This window comes from Arctopsyche grandis, chromosome 1 (genome assembly GCF_051622035.1).
Source record: "Arctopsyche grandis isolate Sample6627 chromosome 1, ASM5162203v2, whole genome shotgun sequence".
In the NCBI taxonomy this organism is placed as follows: Eukaryota; Metazoa; Arthropoda; class Insecta; order Trichoptera; family Hydropsychidae; genus Arctopsyche; species Arctopsyche grandis.
The window spans coordinates 34,748,080-34,773,791 of NC_135355.1; the positions used below are offsets into that span (position 1 = coordinate 34,748,080).

At 31.1% G+C, this 25,712-nt stretch overlaps 2 protein-coding genes across 2 annotated transcripts in view; both read left to right on the forward strand.

Moving 5' to 3' along the window:
- Window positions 1-25,712, forward strand: part of LOC143916237 (methyltransferase-like protein 25B) — a 588,188-nt gene that overhangs the window by 169,576 nt on the left and 392,900 nt on the right. The window lies entirely within an intron of this gene.
- LOC143911013 (myrosinase 1-like) lies at window positions 157-5,788 on the forward strand. The gene is made up of 7 exons (XM_077429719.1): window positions 157-505; window positions 580-680; window positions 4,039-4,608; window positions 4,682-4,776; window positions 4,858-5,163; window positions 5,233-5,471; window positions 5,571-5,788. Exons 1-7 carry the CDS (start codon window positions 459-461, stop codon window positions 5,686-5,688), a joined length of 1,476 nt encoding a protein of 491 aa, XP_077285845.1. The 5' UTR covers window positions 157-458; the 3' UTR covers window positions 5,689-5,788.

Genomic DNA, 25,712 nt, shown 5'->3' on the forward strand with positions numbered 1-25,712 from the left:
GTCATGGATTTGATAGGCGTGTAACAATAGCAAGGCAATAAACCATTTTTTTTTATTCGTGGGGCGTATCATTCCTATCTGCATATACTCATACATATATAAAATACAATTAAATGTAAAGTCAATTATCAATAACGATTAAGCACATATGTAATTACATTGGCAGCGAAAATTTTCCGAGTGCCAAGTTGGACACGCGTGCCATCTATGTATTTGACATTCCTAACCTATGAACTGTTATACTTTTATATTATACTTTTATAACATGAAATTGATGTTGCATATACTTGTGGATAGTAAAATTTCCAAACGATTTTTCCTACGTTACGGTTATACAATTTTTAAAATTAAAAATGGATGATAAATATAAATGATGGCTCGCCTTGATGAATATTAAAGGCGGTGGCAAGCCATGGGCTTAAAATACATAGTTTGTCGCTAGGGCCGTTAATATCATCATGATTGTCGCACGGATCACAACACTCGCGCTCTCTTTGCTCATTTGGTATGAAACTATTTTAAATATATTCTAAATTTACATATTTGTGAATTTTGTCGAGTGAAAATGTTAAATTCCAGTGCTTTCCAAGTGGATGGAAAACTCAGACGTTTTCCAGACGGTTTCTCGTTCGGCGTCGCTACAGCTTCTTATCAAATTGAAGGAGGATGGAACGCTTCAGGTTTATATCTTGAATATATATAATCTTTAATCTAGCTATTTGGAAGTGGTTCCGCGAAAACGATCCAACCCAAACGGTTAATACTCGAACGCAATCTCATGTTTGATTTTTGTACCGTATAAAATCAAATTTTATTAATTTGGTAATACAATCAAGAGCTAAAGCACATATACTAGTGCACTTGCTAAAAAAATATTAATCTGAGTTGGATCCTTTTTGCAGAACTACGTCCAATTACATACAAAGTTGAAAGAATCTGTGTATTTTTAAATAAGTTGTGGTGAATTATATGTTAAATATTATGGCGAAACATTTTGATGACTAGAAAACAATTTTCAAAACATTATTTTGAATGATGGACACTAACAAGTTTATGAATCTATTTTGTATAATATAAAAGTAAAAAAATATTATGTCCTTATTAGGGTTTCTGTATTCCCGGACTTTTTCAATTCCCGGGACACGGGACAGAGTCCGGGATCGTTCCCGGGATTCCCGGGATTCCGGGACACATGTAAAAATTTTTTTTTTTTCAATTTAATTTTCAATTTACCATTAAATTTTGTTTTTATTTATTTACAAAATATAAAAAAAATGTAAACAATACATAATATATCTTTTAACTGGAAAAAATGTAATTATAAAAGTAAACTTATTTAAAGTAGCTTCTTGAAAATACTAAAATATTTAAATGAGAATCCGAAAGCCTATTTCTAGATCTAGATACAAAAATTTCCAGCAATGGAAAAAACTCCTTCAGTTTCAGTCGAAGTTGGTTTTATTGTTAAAAGGGACAAAAACATTTTTTTTTTAATTATCGGTTTTTCCTCTTGTCAGCATGTATATTTTAATTTCGTTTTTAAAGTCGAGGTTATTTTTATTTACGTTATTTTGTATATTTGTCTTTGATAACTCCTTATTTAATTCTTCATTCACCGTCAAACACACAATTGTTTCATCTTCATCTGAATCTAAAAGAGTTTCGTCAATACAAGAAGGATATACTCGCTTCATAATAGTTTCACCGTAGAATATACATTCGCTTTTATTACAACATTTAAAGAATGTTTTGTTCGGTATAAAATTAGAAAACAGTTTTAGGCTTCTTCTTCCTTCGATTTTAATTTTCAATTCTCGGAATAATTCATCGGTAAGGTCAAGTTCTTCGGTATTGAGATTTTCTAAAAATATAATTACAAGAAACGATTTTGGCCAAACGCACAGAGCCATGCTCATAAAACTTCCACGTTCGGGGAATGCACTGTACTTACTAATAAACAACAAATCTTTGAGAATATACTACGATTCTTTGTGTATTTGATTTATTATTTCCCTTCGTGCAGTCATGAAAATGTTGTATATTTTCAAAAAAATTTTAAATCTAATTCCCGGGATTCAAGATAAGAATTCCCGGAACACGGGACAACAAAAATACCGTGAATTCCCGGGAATGTCTGTCCCGGGTCGCCCCGGGTCAGAAACCCTAGTCCTTATACAGCCGTGGACAAATGTATCAGGCCAGTCGTAAAAATTGGTTTTAACCGAAAATACTAGCAATTTACTAGCGAACTAGCAATTCCTCTAGTTTATTTTCCTTAATCCAGCTTCCAGAAGACGTCTTCTTACAGTTTGCGAAGAAAATTTTAAATTTTATTCCCTTTTCACTTCTCTATTCAGCTCAGAAGGTCCATTTTTTGGGGTTTTAAAAGACATGGTCGTTAAAACGAGATCTTGGCAGTGTTCTCTTCCTTATTTTTGCTGTTTTTGATCAATTTTTATTGAACCATTTACACTGTATCCATTCAATGTCGTTTGGACCGTACATCGCAATAATTTAATTTGTTTGGAAATTATTATATCACGGATATATATGTAAAATAACATATTATTCACAAATATGTACATATGTAATTCCCTTTTTATTAGACTAATATATGTATGTTCTTTATCGAATTGCAAGAGCTATCCTACTTCTCAATGAAATTGTTGTTGCTGAGCCTGAATGTAATATTATCCACCTCAGTAAACGTAGGTTATCGGGGATTATTTTAACCTATTTGTCTGGTAGCCTGCGCTCATCATTATTTTCATAATTGAATGTGATGTATGAGTGGAATTTTGATATTCTCTCTTCTATTTGGGCCTCGCAGGGATGTTTTGCATTTGCGGCTGGTTCTTATATTATATGTACATATATTGGTGCTGGCTATAGGTGCAAGACATTCCCTACTTTGTAATTTATTATTTGATATTTTAACTTTATCTGCTATTATAATAATGCTATTGTTTTTTATGATTATGTATAAATGTATTTTTTGTCTGTGTATATACATACATATATACATATGTATATATTTTTATTTTTCTCATCTCTTTGTATTTTTTCGACCACTCTGACGCGTTAGGGACTCCTGTAATGCAACAATGGTCCAAGCTCAAACCTAAATAAATAAATATTTCTCTTTACTTTTTTGAAGTTTGGAAATATTTAAGTTTTTATTTAGATTTAAGAAATATGTATATGGATATATGTAGGCATAATGTATACATACATATGTATGTATAATATTTAGCTTTCAGATATGTATGTATTATATATTATACTTGCTGAACCCGGCATGCTTTGCAATGCCAGAGTAAGGCATGCAATTCCCGTTCCCGTTGCGTTCCCATTCCCGTTGCGTTCCTGTTCCCGTTCCCGTTTCAAGTGATGGTTGGAGCTCTACTAAAGTTTATTCAAATCCGAAAGTTTCTTCAAACCAACTGGTATCGTGGTCACCAACAAACACATTTCCTTGACTACACAATGGCGTTTCAAACTTTCGCGTCGGTATAATCATAATTACGAATATTATTATTATGAGGTTTTTCCCGTTTTTTTTTTCACAGTAATCTTCCAGGACATGCATACAACAAATCATGAAAGTTCCATCGTAATCGGTTCAGTAATTTAGGAGCCTAGATAAACAAACAGACATTCAATTTTATATATGTATATAGATAGATAAAATGTGTTTTTTAGAACGGCCGATATTAAAGTTTGTTCATTCGATTTGCTTTTATCAAAACCAGAACTGTCATTTCCTTTTTTTGTAGAAAAAATTATAGGCGAGGTCGTATTCCAATAATATGCAGAAGGTCTCCGTGTGATAATGATAATGACACATACCGTACAAAGGAACTGGTATATTTAGTACTTCGATTTTCAATTCGTCAAACTATCAGGTCAAGGTGTGACAAGATATTATCGATATCGAATAATTTTTCTTATCTTATTCCGTGAATTTGTCAATAGAGCGAGGCAAATTTCTACTTCGAATTTCAAATACACTTGAAATTTAATTATTGTAATTTTCAGACAAGTCAGAAAGCATATGGGACACTTTCACTCACAACTCAAACTATAAAATATTGGATGGGAGCAGTGGCGATGTAGCGTGCGATTCTTATCATCTCTACAAACGAGATGTGGAAATGGTGGCCGAGTTGGGTGTAGACTTCTATCGATTTTCCATGTCCTGGTCCAGGCTGATGCCCGATGGTTACGAACTGAGCAAAGACGGAGTAAAGTATTACAACGATTTGATCAACGAACTGCTGAAACACAAGATACAACCAGTAGTAACTTTGTTCCATTGGGATCTGCCCCAGTGGCTTCAGCAACTAGGTGGTTGGAGTAATTCATTGACAGCCAAGCATTTTCAGCGTTATGCTCGATCTGCTTTTGAACTGTTTGGAGATCGAGTGAAGATGTGGTTGACTGTCAATGAACCGCAAGTGTTTTGCTTGCATGGGTATGGAAAAGGACTGAAAGCTCCCGGTTTAGATATGAATGGTTTTGCCGAATACCTCTGCGGACATACCATGCTGAAAGCACATGCTAAAGTGTATCACCTGTACGATCAAGTTTTCAAGAAGAAACAAAAAGGTAGTTGAATAAATATGTCCTAGGTAGATCTGTTCTGTGGCAACAATTCTATTAATCTTAACGACGTTTACAGGACGAGTTGGTTTGACTTTGAATGCAAGTTGGCAACAAGCATCAAGCAATTCTTCAAACGATAGAGAAGCTGCTCAAAGAGTTCTAGAATTTGAAGTTTGTAGTAATTTTTTGATATATGTATGTATGTACTTCTAATATTTTAATTGATTTTTAATGTATTTATTATTATTTTAGCTGGGTTGGTTTGCAAATCCTATTTTTTCGAAGTGTGGGGACTATCCTAAGATTATGAAGGACAGAATTTTGTGGAAAAGTCAAGAGCAAGGATACACAGAGTCCAGACTACCAATTTTTACTAAAGAAGAACTCGAAGAAATCAAAGGCAGCTATGACTTTTTTGGTTTGAATCATTACACGACACGTATGGTGAAGGAGAAGTCCAATAAATCAGTCGCGTCTAAGCCATCTTTCTCAAATGACGTGGAAGTTGATGATTATTTTGAAAGTGATTGGAAAGAATCAGCGTCTGTGTGGCTTAGGGTGAGTTTTATTAAAATTTTAATACTTTTCAATACTAAAAGTTATTCATGTTTGTGATTTTGTTATCAGGTAGTGCCTTGGGGCTTCCAAAAACTGTTGAATTGGATCAAAGACAGTTACGACAATCCAGAAGTGATCATTTTTGAAAACGGATTTTCCGACAGGGAAGGAATTGATGATGTCGACCGGGTTCAGTATTATCGTGATTATTTAAATTATCTACTAGATGCTATTGATGATGGTTGTAATGTCTCGGCTTACACTGCATGGAGTTTGATGGACAATTTCGAATGGAACAAAGGATACAGGTAGCTTTTGATTTTCTTGTAAAATTTATATGTACATACATATGTAATACTACATATAATACGTTTGTATATGTATTTATATATTTTGACGTATTTCAGTGAAAGATTTGGACTGTATTATGTGGACTATAATTCAACAATTAAGAAAAGAACCCCAAAAGCATCAGCTCATTACTTCAAAAACATCGTTAAGACAAAATCAATCGAAAAGATATAAAATACAATGAATACTTTTATTTAGCAAAAATTGATAATTTATTATTATTATTTTTATTTATGAAATTAAACACATGGAAAAAATATTATTTAGCCCTTAGTCGTCTATTATTTAATTCCACCCATAAATGCACCCATTTATAAGCACAGGCGGACCCCCCCTTGGTCGAATTTAATTTAATATATATATGTATGTATATATTCATACATATGAACATATGTTTTAATTTTTCCAAATCCTCATTTAAACTTTAAAAAATGTATCTATATAAAAAATAGGTCCTTAAAGTTTATGATATTTTTTTATGAATTATATTTTAAATTTGAATACCCCCCCCCTGACCATTTTCTAGATTCGCCAGTGTCTTTAAGACAATAACACTGAGCAAAAAAAAATTACTTATCGGAGTGGAGACGCATTTTTGTTCTCGTAATATTATACTATGAGCTAATTTTTCCCCTTTACCATGTTAATAAAGGTTTGTTTTTCAGTCTCAATATTTTTCTATTTTTTCTGAACGTATTAATTCGAATGGTAAATTATTTGAAATTGCAATATACATAAAATGTTCTAGGTTCATCACTCATCCATCGTGAGCGAGTGAGATGGAGTGATGCGCTCTCCATTCTTCATCTTGATCTCGCATCATCCATTTTGTCGGCTTTTTTAAACTCAATTTAAAATAATTTACCTAGTTTCGATAAAAATATTTTTGATATAAAAAAAAAACAGTTGTATAAGTGATAATGTGAAAAATTGGTGAAATTAGCTTATAATATTACGGTAAAAAATAAGCATATTTTTGAGTTTAAAAATTCGCTAGATAATTAATTGTAAGTATTTCAAAGCAATAAAAAATCACAATCCATACAAAAAACATCTGAATATTTATTTCAATAGTTACTTTTAGCACAAGCAATACAGCATTTTGAAAGACTGCAAAAGCCGAAAATCGATAAAAATTACCCATTTTTCAAACGTTCATATTTCTTAAATGAGAGAAAGTCAACAAAAAAATCACTGTCATATTCGAATTTAGTGGGTCACACCTACATAGTAAAGGTTGATAAGTTTCCGCTCCGGTAATTTTTTTGTTGATTAGTGTTAATTAGTTGGCTTATTAACAGTTAAGCAATTAGTTGGAAAATTTATCGACGTGAACCTAACAATAGATCAAACACTATTTTATTATGATGAATTTTAAATCATTTTCAAAAGCTTATTAATCTTATTAATTTTCAATATGAACTCAAAAGTTGTATATATAAAAAAAAAGATTTTTTTCTAGTAAAATTCTTCGAAACTATTTTGATTTTTAAATGCTTTTTATTATTACTAAATTGTGTTCACAATACATCTTATATATATTTTAATAGCTACTGCTCTACTGATCATTTTCTATTTTACAATCGTAATTTAATTTTGTTAGTAATCATAGTATTATATTATTCTAATGTTAATGTACAACATAATAGGAAAAAGTGCTCAAAAATCTATTCTTCCAAACTACATATGGAATTCCATCCATCCAAAGTTAACCCACAGTTTGGCGTAAAGAGTCATAAATATTGTAGACAGCGATATCTACGACAGAATATCAGGTGACAAATCGTACCGTCGCTACTTTCTGATAAATACGATAAGTAGTATCTTCTTAATACTTAGATATATTTCAATTGTGTAAATAAAAATTAGCTATTATATATATGTACTTATATAGTGACATCTATTGGTGAATATATACATATGTAGTTGTAGTATTTTTTTTTCAATTCTACATTTGATCAACTTTGACTTAAGCTAATTGATTTTAACATTTTAAAAATAAAATGATTACGTCTTAATTCATTAATAGTTGCACTGCTTTAAGGAGTAAAAATCTAAATTCTTCAAAAGCTTTTACATTTTGAACAATAGATGCTACTTAATTATTTATTATAAATATACTGCCTCATTCAAAATTAGTTGTTTACAATATAAAATAATAAAAAAAAAATGAACGTACACATTTCATTTATTTGTTTTGAAAACATTAATTAGACTAATTGATTCCACACTCCTTTCGTGTATTCTAATATGCACGTGCCTATTTTATATACAAACATATTATAAAAAAATTGCTCTATTATACTATTCAAATTACGGTGCATAAAGGTTGTTTGCCTCCATTGGTTATAATATTGCACACACTTACAAGGTGACGAGGAAATTATGGTACAGAAAAAAAAGTGAGATTTAACAGCATCTTCCTGTATTGGGTTAATGCCCTGCAAAAATAAATACACCACACAAACGACATATGTATTTATGTATGTGTGTGTGTGCGATTTTGCAAAGCCTAGATTTGCACGGAGTGGTCAACCTTGGGGTCGCGGTCGCTTTAAAAAGCCTTCACTAAGGTCATTCGACCGGATACCTTTCTCCAAACATCACTGATGGGAAAAATCTCCGGACAGGTGGTTACGTGCATTTGTATGGAAATATAATCAGGTACAGCACACAAGAGTCATTTCGTACATTTTCCATTTGACATATTGATGTAATTATTTAAGCAATTAGCATTCGTGGATGTAATAGTTTAATGTTACATAATTGCAACTGTTAACTGACTGTACAGAGCATCTGAAACGCAATGTACCCATTTTCACAAGGCAAACAACAAGTCACTGATACAATACTAATAATGCATCCATCATTTTTAAATGATAAACCTTACAAACGGTGCATTCCAGAGAAATGTATAATATTAATAGAAGTGGCTTTAGGTGTTATATTTTTGTCAAGTGACGGTTGTCCACAGACCATCTTAAATAATTTTAGTATCAGTCGTATTTGACGCTTGGTGCTCAACATATGTCCTATAAAAACTATATATTACTCGTAAGATGGGCAAGTGCATCGTTAAAAATTGCACGGTGCATTCAAAAACACACAATAAACAACATGGGATACATTGTTATAAGTAAATTGATCGTTTAAGTAACATATTATTCAATTAAAATCGTAGTTTGACAGTTCTTAAAAGTGTCATGGCTAGAGGTAGGATAGTCACAGTGCTATCCATTGTTCCATTGTTGTAAATCCTTTGTAAAAAAGGTTTGGCAAACCTTTAACAATGCATTTACAACCTTTGAACAATACGCGGCACCTTCTGGGTCCGGTGACTAGTCTTTTTTTCACGGGTGGCACCAGAGAAATGTAAAAATTATTTTTAAATGAACGTAAAAACATTTTTCTTGGTGGCGCCGAATAATCAATTATATTAAGAGGGCTGTACACCTGAAACCTTAATTTTGTTACCGTTCCTTTCTTCGATATATATATTGAGTGTATGTATATATTGAGTGAATGCGACAGTTGCGCTTCGACCAGATAAAACGTGTTTTAAATTGACAAAATCGAGGTTTCGTATTCTACTATTTTATCCTCCAAAACTGGACCAATTTTTAAAATAATTTCATCATCGGTATGAGAAAGATATTTTCTGTGCATCTATCGGCGTTTTTTTTAAAATCGACCGTTAAATAAGCACGCTAGACTCTTTTCGTGGGTGTAAAAAAGAGGCGATTTTATAGATGTTTGGCGGCTCCTAGCTCCTATAAACAATAATTAATCAAAAAAATAAAACGATAGATGCACCCCAATGGTGGATATCCATAGCATATTAAAAAATAATTTCTCTAGTGCCATAATTGAGGTAGGGAGAAGTATAGTACGTTTGTATGGACGAGGCGCTGCTGTCCAGCCCTCTTAATAACCAATTATTTAAGTTTAATTAATATAAACATCGTTAATTTTATATTATACATATTTTTGTTGAAACTATACATTACACGTTAATTTAAGAGTTCCCAAGGACAGACAAATAAATATCCCTTAATAAATAAATAAATAAATTGTTAATAAATCTTTATCAAAATAAAACACGTATATTTAATTATCAAAAAGGACTTTAATTCTGTAGTAATATGTGATGACCTTGATTCTATATTGTGTAGTTACGGAAACGGACGCTTGTTATTGAAACAAAAAATGCGTTCGAAAGGGCGATTCTATTATTATAACATTTCTCTGGTTCATTCAATCAAAAATTATGAACTAGTCATTTGGTTAGGATCACATTTCGGAAAGTCAGAACGATACTTAATGAGAAGTATGGAGATCGAGTTCAATAATAAATCGAGTTTTCTTATAACCGCAGGAATATTTTTAATAATATTATTAGAATTCAAGTTCATTTTTAAATATAATTTACTGATTATTTACATATGCATGACATTTCATGAAACCGAACTTATTTTCGTTTCACTCTTCTCATTGCAGACACATCTTAAGGTAAACGTCTCTCAAGGGTATTCAAGTGCGTGACACATGAAAAATGTTTAAATAATAAATGTAATAATTTGTACTGTTTATAAATTATACATTATAGTATATGTATAATACATATATGTATATGGTATAATTTACAGTATATTAATATAAATTCACAATTTATTAGCTGACTTAAATGATTATTTGATTAATCAAAAAAATAGAAACATGCCTATGGTGGATGTAAATACCATATTAAAAAATAATTTCTCTAGTGCCCTAATTGAGGAAGGGTGAAGTATAATACGTTAGTATGGACAAGGCGCTGGTGTCCAGCCCTCTTATTCGAGTTTTATAATAATATTTTATACTGAATTAATAAGTATTTCTAAAAAAAAATTGCTTGTTAATATGTACATATTTAAAAATAACTTGAACCTGCTTAATTATTATTTTGAATATATTGTTAAAAGTGCTAAATATTCGTTATATTATATACATACATATACAGGCAAAACATAAATCGCCAACCCAAGATATAAACATGAACATATCTTTAAGTGGTTCGACTGATTATTTATTTTGTTTTTTTAGGTTCGAATTTTTTTTATATATTTATGCAATTGTTAATAAATCTAGGATTTTTTTAACCTACCACGTCATTAAAAAAATGGGAAACCACATTGCATAATGGTTTAGGGAAAAACCTCTCGATTCTTGGAAGGAAACAAGGAATTAAAGGACACACCTAAATAAATCCTATTGCAAATAATGGACAAGTTATAGTGACGACAATAGAAAACTAATGAGAATAGATGTGTGAATTAGAATGTGAAAACTAATGAGAATAGATGTGTGTTATAAGAAATAAGAATGAATTTTGTTAATTTTGTGATGAGAATGAACGTAAAATATCTTAGCAAAGATAAAATCCAGATCAAATGAGTCTGCTGAAATAGTATACATAGTCTTGATAGCATATTTTTTGTTCTTTCTATCAGCAATAGAATATAATGAGAAACCACTCGAGAGTTTCATTTAAATACAGCAACGCTCCAAAGACCTATGGTTTGCATTCAGTTTTCAGGAAGATTTTTAATGCGAAAAATAAATTAAATTAATGATTGATTAATTAAAAGACTTTGGTTTTGTGAAAAATTAACATTGATTACAATTAAAAAATAAGCTACAGGCAAAATAATTTTCAAAACACACTATGATTCCCATTATGGCAACCATGCGAATTTATTTTTTGAGTGAATATTGGCAAATAGCCTCAATTTATGTATTTGGAAATTGGCGACAAGTTTGTTTACTTCTGACATTCAACTATGGAGGTAGCTTAAGAAACACATGCATAATATGTACATATAGAAGTAACCGCAATAAAATTTGCACCGTTAATTATAGTTATCAAACAATCGATGGCAGATTGTAAAAATTTAATTTTAATGTTTCTTTGATAGGTTCTGAAGGTCAATAATATCTGACACATCGTTGACATTTATAAAATGTATCATTATAATGCGATAAAACTTATATAATATTTACGTACACATATATTCTGGAAAAGCGGCAACTTTTTACAATATTATGTAATACATTACAGATAAATATAGTTGTTTATTATTAATTCAATTGAATATTATGTAAGATTTACATTATATAATACTATTAATATCGAGACTAGAATGATTTATTACGTATGTAGGTATTTGACCGGTGCCATTATAGACTTGTAACTACTGGGTGTTTCGTAAATATTGCTATAAATGTCAACATAATTGACAGTTAGGGTTTCCAAAAAACTGCCCGAAAGAAAAGGCTGGTTTTCATTTTTTTTACAAATAAAAAGCTGGCTAACCGGCTTTCATCGGTTTTAGAAAATATTTTTTTTTCTTGAATTTTTAAATTTTTATTTCGAAATTTTTTTTTTAATATATATTTTATTATGTAAAAAAATAATCGTTTATAAATTAAAATTAATTAAAAACATTATGAACTTTCATAAGATCATTATTTTTATTACAAATATCACAACCGTAAAAAGGCAGATCCTGAATACGCACAAATAATTAAATGATTTAAATAACCTACTATCAAGAAGAAGACCGCGCAAAAACTTGAAGTAGGTTATAAAAAATAAGAGGAAAGGCCTTGTGTAGGTTATTGAAATTACTTTCAATAATATAATATACTATTTTATTGGTTTATGACCTGGTCTTTATCCATTACTATATCTCGAAGCCACCGCTAAGTGCCGTACCTTTTTTTTTTGTTCAAAAAAATATACGTCTATTCCCTCAGACAGTTTTGATCCAATACACATTATTTTTGATCTTTCATAGAAATTTGAAATTCATAATTGTTAGTTTTGAGAAAAAAGCATTAATAAAAAGAAATTTTAAAAAAGCCGGTTGATCGAACCAAAAAAGCCGGTTTTCGGTCTCAGTTTAAGCCGGCTTGACAATTGACAGTAAATTTAACATTGACTAATTGACAGTAAATACTTAAAGATTCTAAATTTATTGTCAATATATTGAGAAACAGAATGGCAATAGAAAGAAGTGATTTTATGAGACCCCAAATATAAAATATAAAATTATCTTGTTTATGATATTAATTTTACTTAAAGAATTTTTTTTTCAAATCTCATTATCTAATTTTTACTTTATTTATGTATGTACGTAGTAACAATATATGAAGTTTTGTAATCATGCAAAAATTTGATCTCGAGATTTTGACTGATTTCCTTTAAATTAAATTATACATTTTTACAGTATATCTTTATATTAGCAAATTCGAGATGCTGTATATTCGAGTTTTGCGAACGACAGGAGAGGTGTGCAATTTGGTGGAACCGTTTCAATGAAACTATGTAGATTAATTGGTGAACTCTGATACGAAACGATCTACCTGAAGTCACATATCCAAGGTCTGACCAGCAACGACGGGCCAGGGGAGGAACCCATGACCACTCAGTTACTTGCTGCATTACACGCTGACCACATACCTATGCTATGAATATACTTAAACTCAGAATCGATCACAGATCACGTTTCAATGGTTTAAAAAAATGTTTGTGTGAGTGTGTCTGGGTATTTTGTTGATAATTTGAATTTAATTTATTAAACCCATTTAAGTAATGGGTTTAATAAATTTCAGTCCGATTCAGATAGCGGTTTGGGAGATAATTGAATTCAAAAACTTAAAAAAAAGAGGACACCTATAAGGGGAGGTACCATTTCCAGTCAATTGAAAAATTTGAAAAAAATTTACTTCGTGTCGATAAGAATTTCAGTAACCGATACTAAGTTTCAGTTCGATAGGACTGACAGTGTTCAAAAAATCGCCAAAATACACAGACACACACACACATTTTTTCTAGATCATGAAAACGGGATCAGTAATCGATTCTGAGTTCGAATCAGTCAAAATCTCAAAGTTCGAATTTTCGCATGATCACAAAACTTCATCTATTATTATTATTATCATTAACCTATGCTTCACCTGTATGGAATAACGCCTCGAATACTAACCTTTCCGAGCTCCAAGTAATACAAAATAAATCCATAAAAATAATTTATAATACACCCATATATATATACTAACTTGAAAAAACTGCATGCTATATATAATATTCCGTTTGTTACAGATATTACTAACAAAATAACCAGTAGATTCTATGACAGAATTACTAATAACCATACTAACACACTTGTGAAGAGTCGCGGTGATTACAACAAAATGTCAATACCCTTCAGGTATAATCACAGATTACTTAAACACAATCTGCTTTAGGTCATCGACTTTAGAGAGTCTTTAATTAATATTATGTATTAGATGTATTATGAGCATTTATAATAATTGTAAATAGATTTTTGAGCTCTTTTTCCTCTTACGCTGTACATATTAACATTATAAAATTAATTTAAAATTGAAAAATAGAAAATGATCAGTAGATCAGTAGCTATTAAAATTGATATAAGATGTATTGTGAACATAATTTAGAAATAATAAAAAGCATATAAAAATCAAAAAATCTATTGTTACTACATAGGTATATATGTACGGTCTTCGTGACGAGCCAGAATGTTAAATTACAGAAAACGCAAATATCGGAAGGCAAAGATCGAAAATCGAAAGATCTTAAGTCGAAAGATCAAAAAAAAGGGTGCATGGTAAACGGTACATACTGACGTACATACTCACTTAATCTGCGCGAGCAGGATACAACAGGAACAAGAGGAACAGGCTTTTCTCCCGTATTAATGTGCGCGCGCAGAATACGGGAGGAAAAGCCTGTTCCTCTTGTTCATGTCGTACCCTGATCACGCAAATTAAGTGAGTATGTACCGTTTACCATGCAGCCTTTTTTTTTGATCTTTCGTCTTAAGATCTTTCGATTTTCAATATTTGCCTTCCGATATTTGTGTTTTCTGTAATTTAACATTCTGGCTCGTCAAGTAGACCCCATATGTACATATACACTTATCTATAAAGTAAAAATCTTGAAATTTATTTGAGGCTTATTGATATTCCACATACATCCTCAAATAATAAATATAATTTTATAAACATTTGCAAATCTAATTTTTGAATATTATCCGAACCAACACAATGCGGTTTGAGCCGTCAATTTGATTATAATATACGAGTACGTGACATTTGAAAAGCTAAATACGTAACAGGTAAATCCCCATGTACAGGTGACGTGCGTCGAGTTGGACGCGCTCGCCGCTGCCCACTCTCCATCCACGGACAAGAATTTCAATTTCTCATAGGTCGAGACGAGTCTCGTATCTAAAAATATAGGGGAATCCCCTTCGTCTTCGGCCACAACCAGTTTCTGGTGAGAAAGGCCCGACAGTGACGTGCTGAGCACCCAGATTCCGCAATGCGAAAACGGGTTAACGGCTTGCGTGACGTCAAATGTACAATACGTACATAGGTAAATACGTGCTGATTTTACGATGATTACATACGTGTATGATCAACATGGGCGTGTTGGTGATTTTACGAGTTCGTTCACGTTGAGTTTTCCGTCGATATAAGTATACAAAAGAATACATTTGTAATGATTGAGGGACCTGCAAGGTGGCCTAATTACGGGATACTTTTTCGAGCAAAGAGCTACATACATAGCCACATCATATATTAGTATATTTATTTACTAGTATTGTACCCGATGACATAGCATCGCATGGATCTTGGTATATTAAGTTATTAAATAAAAAAAAATTAAAAGAAATGTGTCGTCCGTCATGTATTCAATCCCCATGTGGTCGAACTTTTTTCAAATACTTTTTAAATATATTTAATTTAATATTTATATTTAATTGTTTAATGTGAAAAGAATGGTAAAAACTACCTACCTATCTACATATAAACAATATAAAACACTGATAGAATAATTAAATAATTAAATAAATTTTCAATAGATGGCGGTAAATTCTCTGCCAAGCTTAAACATTGGTAGGAAAGATTATCTATAGAAGTTTTTTTCTCTTGTTATTTAGAGGCTTAGCTGTGACGTACATATGTATGTATGTCGAATCGAGACGACTATTATAGTACGGCGAGCGTTATCTCAGACAGACAGACACACAGACAGAATAGCGATACTATGTATATACATACACATATATTATGATTCAAAATACTTGGTAGAGGCAGCACAAAGCAGATAGAAAATTACAATCAATAAATAAAACTACGTACGTAGATAAAGTAAAAATATATAGAAGCAATAATAACAAAGAGAAAAAAAAATAGTAACCGAAAAAAAAGAACTACCCAAATCCATTAATTTTTATTACTAGACTTTTCATGTTTCACTTCGCTAACGATTCGGTATCTATTCCTACAGTCTTCCAATCGTATTGAAACTTTGCTATTTTGCGTGGTTTGGTCAACGATTGAAATTTAAATCGATTCTGATAGTTCGATGATGAAAAATAAACGTAATAGACACGTTTAAAAATGCAAACATTTTAGATATCTTGATGTTTAGCAGTTAGTAACCTCATGTTTGACTTTCCACCACCCTCTCGTTTTGTCAGATTTTAATTGTTTGAACGCCTATAACTTTATCTTTTTCACACTATATCTTATAAAATTTGCATTATAGGCACTCATTATCTCTCATATATATTTTTACTTCACTAATGGGTTATATAATGAATGTTAAAATGTTTATATTCTAATTCGATATTATTCATATGGCCAAACGCCGAGACTTCATTGTTGGCATTCATGTCTGACAGTCGGAGTTTGTTTACAACTCTCTCATTTTGGCTGTTCTTCGAAGAGACCGATCTGTGATATTTTACGAGATTTATATTTTTATATACAAAACATAGAAAAGCCTAGTTTAAAAAAAAACTTTTTTTTATATTAGGAAATCATCAATGGCCACAAGACATTGATGATTGAAAAAACAATGAGACAAATTGTAATATATTGTTGTATGTATATAATTATTGTGCAACAATTTTGAGTCTACTATGTGATTCGGACGTGCATAGGTTAGATATGAGGGCTATGAGAGCTATCATCATTTACAGCCATTCACCATCCACTGCTGGATGAAGACTTCTCTAATGGTGCGTACGCACCAAGCCAACGAATGGCCCACAGGCCAACTTTTAAAACCAGTAGCGTACAAAATATCGAAATAAAAATTAAATTTAAAAATTGAAATTAAATATCAAAATTAAAACTATTATTATTATATTAAAATTAAATTCAAGTATCAAAATAAAATTATAATCATTATATTAAAATTAAAATTAAATATTGAAAGTTAAAACAGAACATGCACAATTCAAATAAATTTTCGAGATTGACCTAAAATTAGATCATCAACAATCACATACAGGTAATCCTTGACTTTTGTTTGTCGAAGATGTTTTGACTTACGAAGATACGCACTAAGATCGAAAAAAAATCAAAGAATTATTATTTTTACTTCCCCGTAATGCGCAGTTACTGAGAATATATCATGTATTAGTATGGGTGATCCAACGATTTTTGCTAACCCGGGGTGTTGTCGGTCACGTCAAACGGATTTTTTTTATTCTTCAATTGTTTCTCTCGTCGAAATAAATCAAGTAATTAAATCATTTCAGAGGTAAAATTTATCGGATAATGTGTGATTATTAATTTTATTTCGACGAAAGAAAAAAAACCCTTTGACAAATCACCGACATCCGACACCGCGTTTTTTTATGAATTGTTTTTTTTTATCGATCGTCCACGTGGAAATACAGTAACATCTCGTGACGACTTTAACAATATTTTTTTTCGCTCGTATGCAGAGAAATTATAATATTTCTCTGGTTTTAAATGCGGTATCGTCGTAATTCAAAACATTGTTGTAATTCAAAACATCAACGATGATCTAATTTTAGCTCAATCTCGCTCATTAGCTTGATTTTGATATTTAATTTCATTTTTAATATTTAATTTTTATTTCGATATTTTGTACGCTACTGCTGGTTAAAAAGTTGGCCCAAAATCGTCGTTGGTTTAGTCCGTAAGCACCATAACACGCTTCCTTTCGTCTCTGTTTTGAGCAAAACTCATGGTATGAACACACTCAAAAGTGTGGCACGGCACGTCTACGTAGACTGTAGCTGTGATTGGCGTGTCCACATGTCATTGTTAATTCATACAATCTTATGATTTCGAAAAGCTTCTCTTACATTTCTTTAAATATGGGAATTCCTGTTATCATGTCAATACAAAGATGAAATATCACTCCAGGTGAGTTTTGGGAAGGATAACAACGGTACGGGCTAAGCATGCCAGCGTTATTTTGCATGTGCAAAACTATCCAAAATAAAATAAAAACCACTCTGTGTCTCTGAACCTTCATCCTCTCATTTCAAAAAATGTGTGGGATGAGATCATCCCACACCTTTTTATAATTTCATCTACTCATTTCCCTTGTGGCCTTCTTTTGGTTTTCATCTCATGTTGCCTTTTACGCTCTCTATGGTACCATTCAAGCACTTATTTCGTTTATTCTTCTAGGTGGCTGGCCCATCTATAATACATGAAATAATAATTATTTAGCTGTAAGTGGATACAAACTATGGAAGAAGTGCGTTCCAATGGGGTGTGAAAATTTATAATTTCCTGCCTGAATACGTCAGAGGTGCTAAAACTTGCGATTATATATTTCATTCGACTGTAATGTGTGTGAAATCTTATTTTTTTGTGTTTGACGTAAGCGTGTGAGATTTGATAGACCAGTCGACAGCGTTATACCAGTTCACTGTTCATTGTATGAATCATTTATTGCGAATTTTCCGAAGTTTTCCGCGTATACATTGACGATAGATTTGTTGGGTGTACGTAGTTGCATACGCTATCATGTATATTATTATATAAACCTATTACGTAAACCTACATATGTAAATGTATTGAAATTATACTCTTGTTCCTTAATACATAAACGTTAATTAATTTAATATATATGTATGTACGTATGATATTTGAAGAATAGCAGGATTATCCGTTAATTTTTGAATGTTTTCCGCAATGATCACTATAGATACATGGAAAAGAGATAAGTTTTTATAAAATACGTGTATTATACATATTATGTATGACATACTCGTAAGCATTAGCTCACATGATAATTGGAAAGTACATTTTAATTTGTGTGCAGGATAATTGCTGTTATGATTATAAACATACATGTTTCTAAAAATATAGCAATAATATAATTATATAACCTTGAAAAAAATCATTTATAAAAAAACGTAATTTTTTGTTGATTTTATTATATATTAATCATGAAAACGTTCACATATAAAATAAAATAAAATATGTGGCATGGGATGACTTTTATTTTTATTTATATTTTTCCCATGATGTCATTACGGGCTGCCCCTGATTGACCCATGTGGTATTAAACCTGTACATATTTATGTATATAGATTTATAGACTGTACATTTTGAAAGCGTATTCAAATAGTGGTGACATAATGGGTAGGATGGTTTTTGTTAATTTGATAAGCTACCGTTTCAACAATGAAATCAGATAAATTGTCAAATTCCGATAGGAAACGATCGATTTGGAGTCACGATTATAAAACTGACCAGCAGCACTACAGATAATATTCGGAATAAATTCATATTCCGAATATTATCGAGGTCAAACTAAGGATCAAACCCGGAAACCTCTCAGTGGTTATCATTAACGCAACCATTTCTATAGAGCTTGGAAAATCGATGTATAATAATATATTTCAAACAAGGAAATTCCAATTTGAAGTTGTATCAACACGAAAGGATTACTTTATGTTTTACCCAATTGAATAGAGTACGACCTTTCCTTTTAAATTAGATTTTATCTACATTTTTGCATACGTATATACAAATAAATTGTGCTTTATTGGGATTTGTTTAATATAAAAGCTCGATTCAAACTGGAAATTCCGTTCGAAAATTAATGTGTCATATACATATACATATGTATATGTATATGTATGATTTTTTTTCCAATCACCGCAAGCACCAACCATCTACTCGTGACTTAAATTAGCTTGTAGCTCAAATTAACACTATTTTACAGATGAAAAAAAAACATTGTGCTAAGTTGTAGCCTAAGTTAATGTTTTAAATGAAAAAATAAAATTTAATGGAGAAAAAATGATTTGATTGATGAACTTTATTGGTTTTCTAACCATAGATTTCAATTTTCATTTTGACTGTAGAATAATTAAATTTTGATTTACTAGAAAGTGTATTATGTATAAACAGTGCTGTGGAGTCGGATCAAAATTTGCTGACTCCGACTCTGGCCCCAAACTCCGAATCCAACTTGAACGATTTTAGTTAAACAGACTTTTCTTGCCAACTTATAAAAGTATTCGTAATAAAAATAATAACCGATTACAAATAAATAATAATTACCGATTTTTTAAGTTTAAAAAATCAAAGAAATTAAATAAACTCACTGAAAATTGACATGAAACCCAATTTATTGAGTTATTGGTAATGAAATAGGTATAAATAAAAAGTAAGTACATTCACAGCATGTATTTAGATGTGTATGAATTTCTTACACAAATAAATAAATTTAGTAAAAAAGTATGAGACGGAGGAAGTATCGGTTTTGGCCAGAACACTTCAAAATATGTGCAATTCAATGATTTTTTTAAATAACAAATGGACCATATAAAAATCTGACGAAAATTCGCTGGAAAAAATAGCAATGCCTGTTAGATGGAATTGTTTACCAAATTATATTTATTTTAAAAATTATTAATAATATTGATAAAACAAATAATAATACTAAAAAAATAAAACATTTTAAATTTAATTCTATATAGATTTAAATTTGATTCTATATAAAGATATATAACTTTTTCTGTAATCAAAAATCAAAACTGACCATTTAAAATTAAAACTGACCATTTTTGTTTAAATAATGACCATTTACTATAAATACTGACTTTTTATTATTCATACTGACCACTTTTATACTGAACGATAGAAACTGGCCGTTTAATATAAATTCTGGCCATTTAATATATGTAAATACTGACCTGTTATATTTAAATACTGACAAAATGACTAAAATACTTAAATTATGAATTATTAAGTTGACGTATACCATATTACTATTAATTAAAAATAAAAATAAAAAAGGAGTCACAGTCTGTTGTTTTTTGCGACTCCGACTCCGATTTCAACTCCGTTTGCAATCCTCCGACTCACAGCTCCGATAATAACAAAAATGGAAAATATTGAACAGTTAAAAAATTTTAAACATAGTAGTACATAGGTTAGGTGCAAATCGTGGAAATTTTTAAAATAAAAAAATCCAAAATCATATTTATCTTCAATAGACTCGAATCAGTAAACAGTAAGTTTAAATATCAAATATTTCATCAGTAAATATTAAATATTTAAGTTTACTTTCGGCTGCAAAAAATATGTAGTTGAGAATTTTTTTTCCGATGCACAAAATATTGCAAGAAATATGTGTTATACAAATATTGATAGTCATTTTTGCAGAGTGGTTTCATCATAAAACAATCGATTGAGTGAATCTTGACATTGAATGGAACAAATATACAAAATCATTCCGACAATTACATAAAACTCTTATCAAAGTTTAAGCTTGCGTATTCGTATGTTACATACATATGTATATTATTTATAGTAATTATAATTAATATACGAATACGCAAGTCAAATACAAATTGTGGTAAGTGAGAATGCGTTACTACATAAATTACGTTTAGTAACGCATTTTCACTTACCACAATTTGTATTTACGTAAGCTCGATTTCACTGATAAGGGATAACAATGTCGAGCTAAGTTGTAACTTGTAACTAGTTGGGAAAGAGTAAGTGTTTTATTTTCGTTTTTTTTTTTATGGAAGAGGGGTTTCCCTTTTTAAACGATGTTTTAAAATATGGTAGTTTATTTTTATCAATGAGGATGAGAAACCGAGCAAACGCCGTTTATCTTTAAATCTTGACACAATACTGTATGTATGTATATACATACATATATACTCGTGAAACATTGACACATTCGATGTACATACATATGTATGTACATACAGCAGTTTGGCTTAGTGGTAGCGTATATATTTAGCATCACTGAGGTCAAAGGTTCGAGTCCTCGCCACTGCTGGTTAGATTTGGGGGTTTTGTGACTCCAAATCGATCGTTTCTCTATCAGAGTTTGCCAATTTTATCTGATTATTGCTGAAACGGTTCCTGAAAATTGGTATTAGATCTAATCCTGTTGTCACAAAATCTGCCTGTGTATAATTTGTAATAATTATACACAGTAATCTGAAATCTATAGATATCTCTATCGACATCTCTATAATTTCGTATTTATTGTATGTATAAAAATTGTATACAAAAAAAAAATCTAAAAATAATCCATAGATGTCACTATGATTATTATTTCTGATTAATTGTTATATGCTATATATTCTGATTGTATATGTATGTATTACTGTATTTCTGATTTCTGATTGTTTATGTATTCTGTATTTCGTTAACGTACACCCGTCGCATTGGAGCAAATCTGTAATGGCGAGTGTGTATTGATTTGTGACAATAAAATAAAATATGTATGTCACATACTGGGAGCCCTAGGTTATAATTCTCTCCAGTCACAGCGTAGACTTTATAATTGTCTCAACACTCGAGCATCAGTAAAATATAACCCGTGGGTCAATAAGTACAAAAAAATAAATAAATATTTAATTTAAGAATATGCGGCAGGTCAAAAATAATTTGTTATATAGTAAGGTAATATTAGCATTGTACGAAGAAAATTTATTTGCAAAGGTATCTAAGCAACAACTTGAAGATGTACTAAAAAACGATATTATTACTTACCGCACTGTGATGGATAGCGAGTGGCCAGAACTAGAGTTTTATTTTATTTCTCCAAATATACTGCATATAGGGTCTTTATATTTTATGTATTCTTCGTCAAAACCTCTATGATTCGAAGTGTGCCATTACGAAATAAAAAAAATTGATTAATATCAGCAGAATTAATAATTTTTAACGGGAACGTGCCTCACAGATGCGAGAGAGAGAAGGGAAATTCAGTACATGCCGCGCTCCTCAATGGTCATTGTGAAAATGATATCCGCCTTGGAATGACACTTATTTTATAATATTCGAAGTTTAATACATGATAAAATGATCTTTATAGTTAATTGCAATTTTTAGCCTCGTATATTTTGCATTATTTTAACTTAAAACCAAGGCTGTGGAGTCGAAGTCGGAGTCGTGGAGTCGGAGTATTTCAATCGGAGACGGAGCCGTAAAAACCAACCGACTTATTTTTATTATTTCCTTTAAATGATAGTACTATGGCATGTGTCAACTTGAAATCCCCTAATAAATTGAAATTTAATAATGTATTTATTAAAATCGTGAATTTAAATTATATTATAAACAAAATCGTTGAATTGCACATATTTTGATGTGTTGTAGCCAAAACCGATTTTTCTCTCCGTCTCATACTTCTTTATTCTCATTTTTATTACTGATTCATTTTCTATTAAACTTGTTTGGTCAGAGTCTAAGTCGTTGTCAGAGTTGGAGTCGGTAAATTTTGAACCGACTCCACCAGCACTGCTTAAAACACACTGGACTTTAATTGGACACTTGGAATCCAGCACAGTGGCCAGAGGATTTTTTTAGCACAGTAAGAGCCGGGCCACACCGAGCGACTTGGTTGAGGGTGACCAGACCAATGTACATACATACATATGTAGTTAGATGGGGCATGCCACACCCGTCAACTTCTTTGTCACTCACATTTCCATACATTTTTTTCAGACTAATGTAATTTTAGTCAGCCGACAAAGTTGCACGGTGTGGCCCGAGTCTAAGGGAAGGGTTAAGATTGTAAACAAAATACGTAGTAGCATTAACACGCTTCAAACCTTTTTTTGGAAAAATTGAATTTAAACATGGAAATTTGCTGTTACGTAGTGAAATTCGATGGTTAAGTTAAGGCGAAGTTCTTGATAGATTTGTAGGGTGCTGTAATGACATACAAATATTTACTTACGAAATCGATAAAATGATTTTAAAATCAATGATAAACAATAGTGATCAAGACAATTTTGAAAATGTACGAGAAATGTTTTTGTTTCAATAAAGCAGGCAAATGAGGTTGCCGACGCCTGGCGAAGAGTATAGCTGGAAAAACATTTCTAAAAATTGCTGGTTGGTTTGGTGAGAAATCCTCGAACTCCGATAGTTTTGATGCCGCAGTTTGTGCTCTTATCTCGTGGCACGCACCAATTTGATGGCTTCATCACCTGTAGCAAGGGGCATCCAGTTGCTCAACCAAATTGCTATTAACTTTGATTTGTTTAATCTAAAATATGCTGATTTGGTTGAGGGATTGTTGAATTTGGGATCGTAGATGTGTTTTCATAGTTATTTAATTTTCGTTTCTTTTTTGTATAACTATATTTTATTCATGTATATTCATATGATTTATTTACAGTGAAGTCTCGGAGTAAAATATTATCTTTAACTTTTAAACTATCGACAACCCCAGATGATTGATTCTGGGTTGTCGACCTTCCTAAAATGAATCAATGCCCTCATGACTAGTGACTTTCGTTTCAGTGTTGATTCACGTGACTGTTCCCAGGTACAGTATTACTACTCATAAAGCTATATTTTTTATTTGGAATATATTGAATTATTAATATGAATTATTGACTTTGAATGCTATTTGGTATGTTATTCAGATGTTCTCATGTGTCATTGCCCAACGTTTAAATTATATTTTTATTATCCAGCACTGCATGTCAATAGCTCGGCACAGAACTCCAGGAAAAAGACTACTATTCATACTACACAACACCGTCAGTTTTCGGCACGTTCATACTTGTTTTTGACGAGCGCAAGGTAAAATCGGCTTACATATACATTAAACTGCGCGATGATACGGCGTAATATTGCTTGCATCGATTCAATATTGTCACAATATGACGTTTTCGAAAGTATTCATATGCGCATGCGCACTTTCGTTAGTTCACTACTGTGACGTCACGTCGTGCGTGAATATTTTCACAGTGGCCAAATCAGTTGATACGTTTCGGTGACATGTACTACTGTATAATATGAATAGATCGTGTCGGATCGTGCTGTTACGGATACGCCGCGTCCACGTAACGGAATATGTGAATGTGTCAATATAAAATGTACTAAAGAGTATTTTTCGTATTGTTGTTTACATGCTGTTGTCGGTCTGTGTTGTGTTAATATAAATGAGTATTGAATCGTCACAGTGATTACTATTTCAAAATGCCATTTTGTTATTAAATTTACCAGGATATTCTATGAGAGAACCACTAATAATCATACTAAGAAATTAGTGAATTCATCGATATGAAATGGTTTACTACATTTTTGAGTTTTTTTACTACATATTATGCCCTTACATACACTTACATAACTATAAAATGATCATTAGAGTAGTAAATACTAAAAAGGACTAAGACATAGTGTGAACTATAATTAATGAATAGTAAAAATAATTTAAAAAATAAAATTTGTTATGCACAATCAGCATTTTATCTACATATATCAATGTTGATGGGATCATGTTGTTATTACATAACAGTATTACCTATATTATATGGTCTTATTTTAATTGATTTCGCAGAAAAATCCTATAAATAAATTACGTATAAGTAATTGACGGTTGTATTCAATTTGATTGAATTCTAAGAGTGCAATATGTAAGAAAGGAAAGTGTTTGCATTGTAAAGAGACTGCATAACATTGGAAAAAAATACCAATATATATTTTTGATAATTCGATATATCTAGAAGGTTGCTTAGAAACACTTGATAATAAATTATAATACGTCAATAATTGAAAGAAACGTTGTAGATTACTTTCTAAACTATGTAGCACTTTACATTTGTGATGTATTTATTCTGAAAATTTAAAATTTTGTTATAGTGATTGTGCCGAGAAGAGAAATGTCAATTGTACGAGTCAAATTTTGAAAATTCTTCTTTTGATATACATAACTTGATATTAAACATGTACATACTATAGAAATAGTTTAAGGTTACAGTAAGGGCGAAATCACACAGGGAAGAACGGCACGTCGTGTGCTTGGCACCCCGCTGTGGGGGTTCTCCTACATTTCTTCAAATATGGGATACACCGTTATC

Excerpts from the sequence above, each read along its gene's own strand:
- LOC143911013 (XM_077429719.1), top strand. The coding sequence starts at position 459 with ATGATTGTCGCACGGATCACAACACTCGCGCTCTCTTTGCTCATTTG. Across the intron at positions 506-579 it reads GCGCTCTCTTTGCTCATTTG|TGCTTTCCAAGTGGATGGAA; the intron begins GTATGAAACTAT and ends GTTAAATTCCAG. Across the intron at positions 4,777-4,857 it reads AAAGAGTTCTAGAATTTGAA|CTGGGTTGGTTTGCAAATCC; the intron begins GTTTGTAGTAAT and ends TTATTATTTTAG.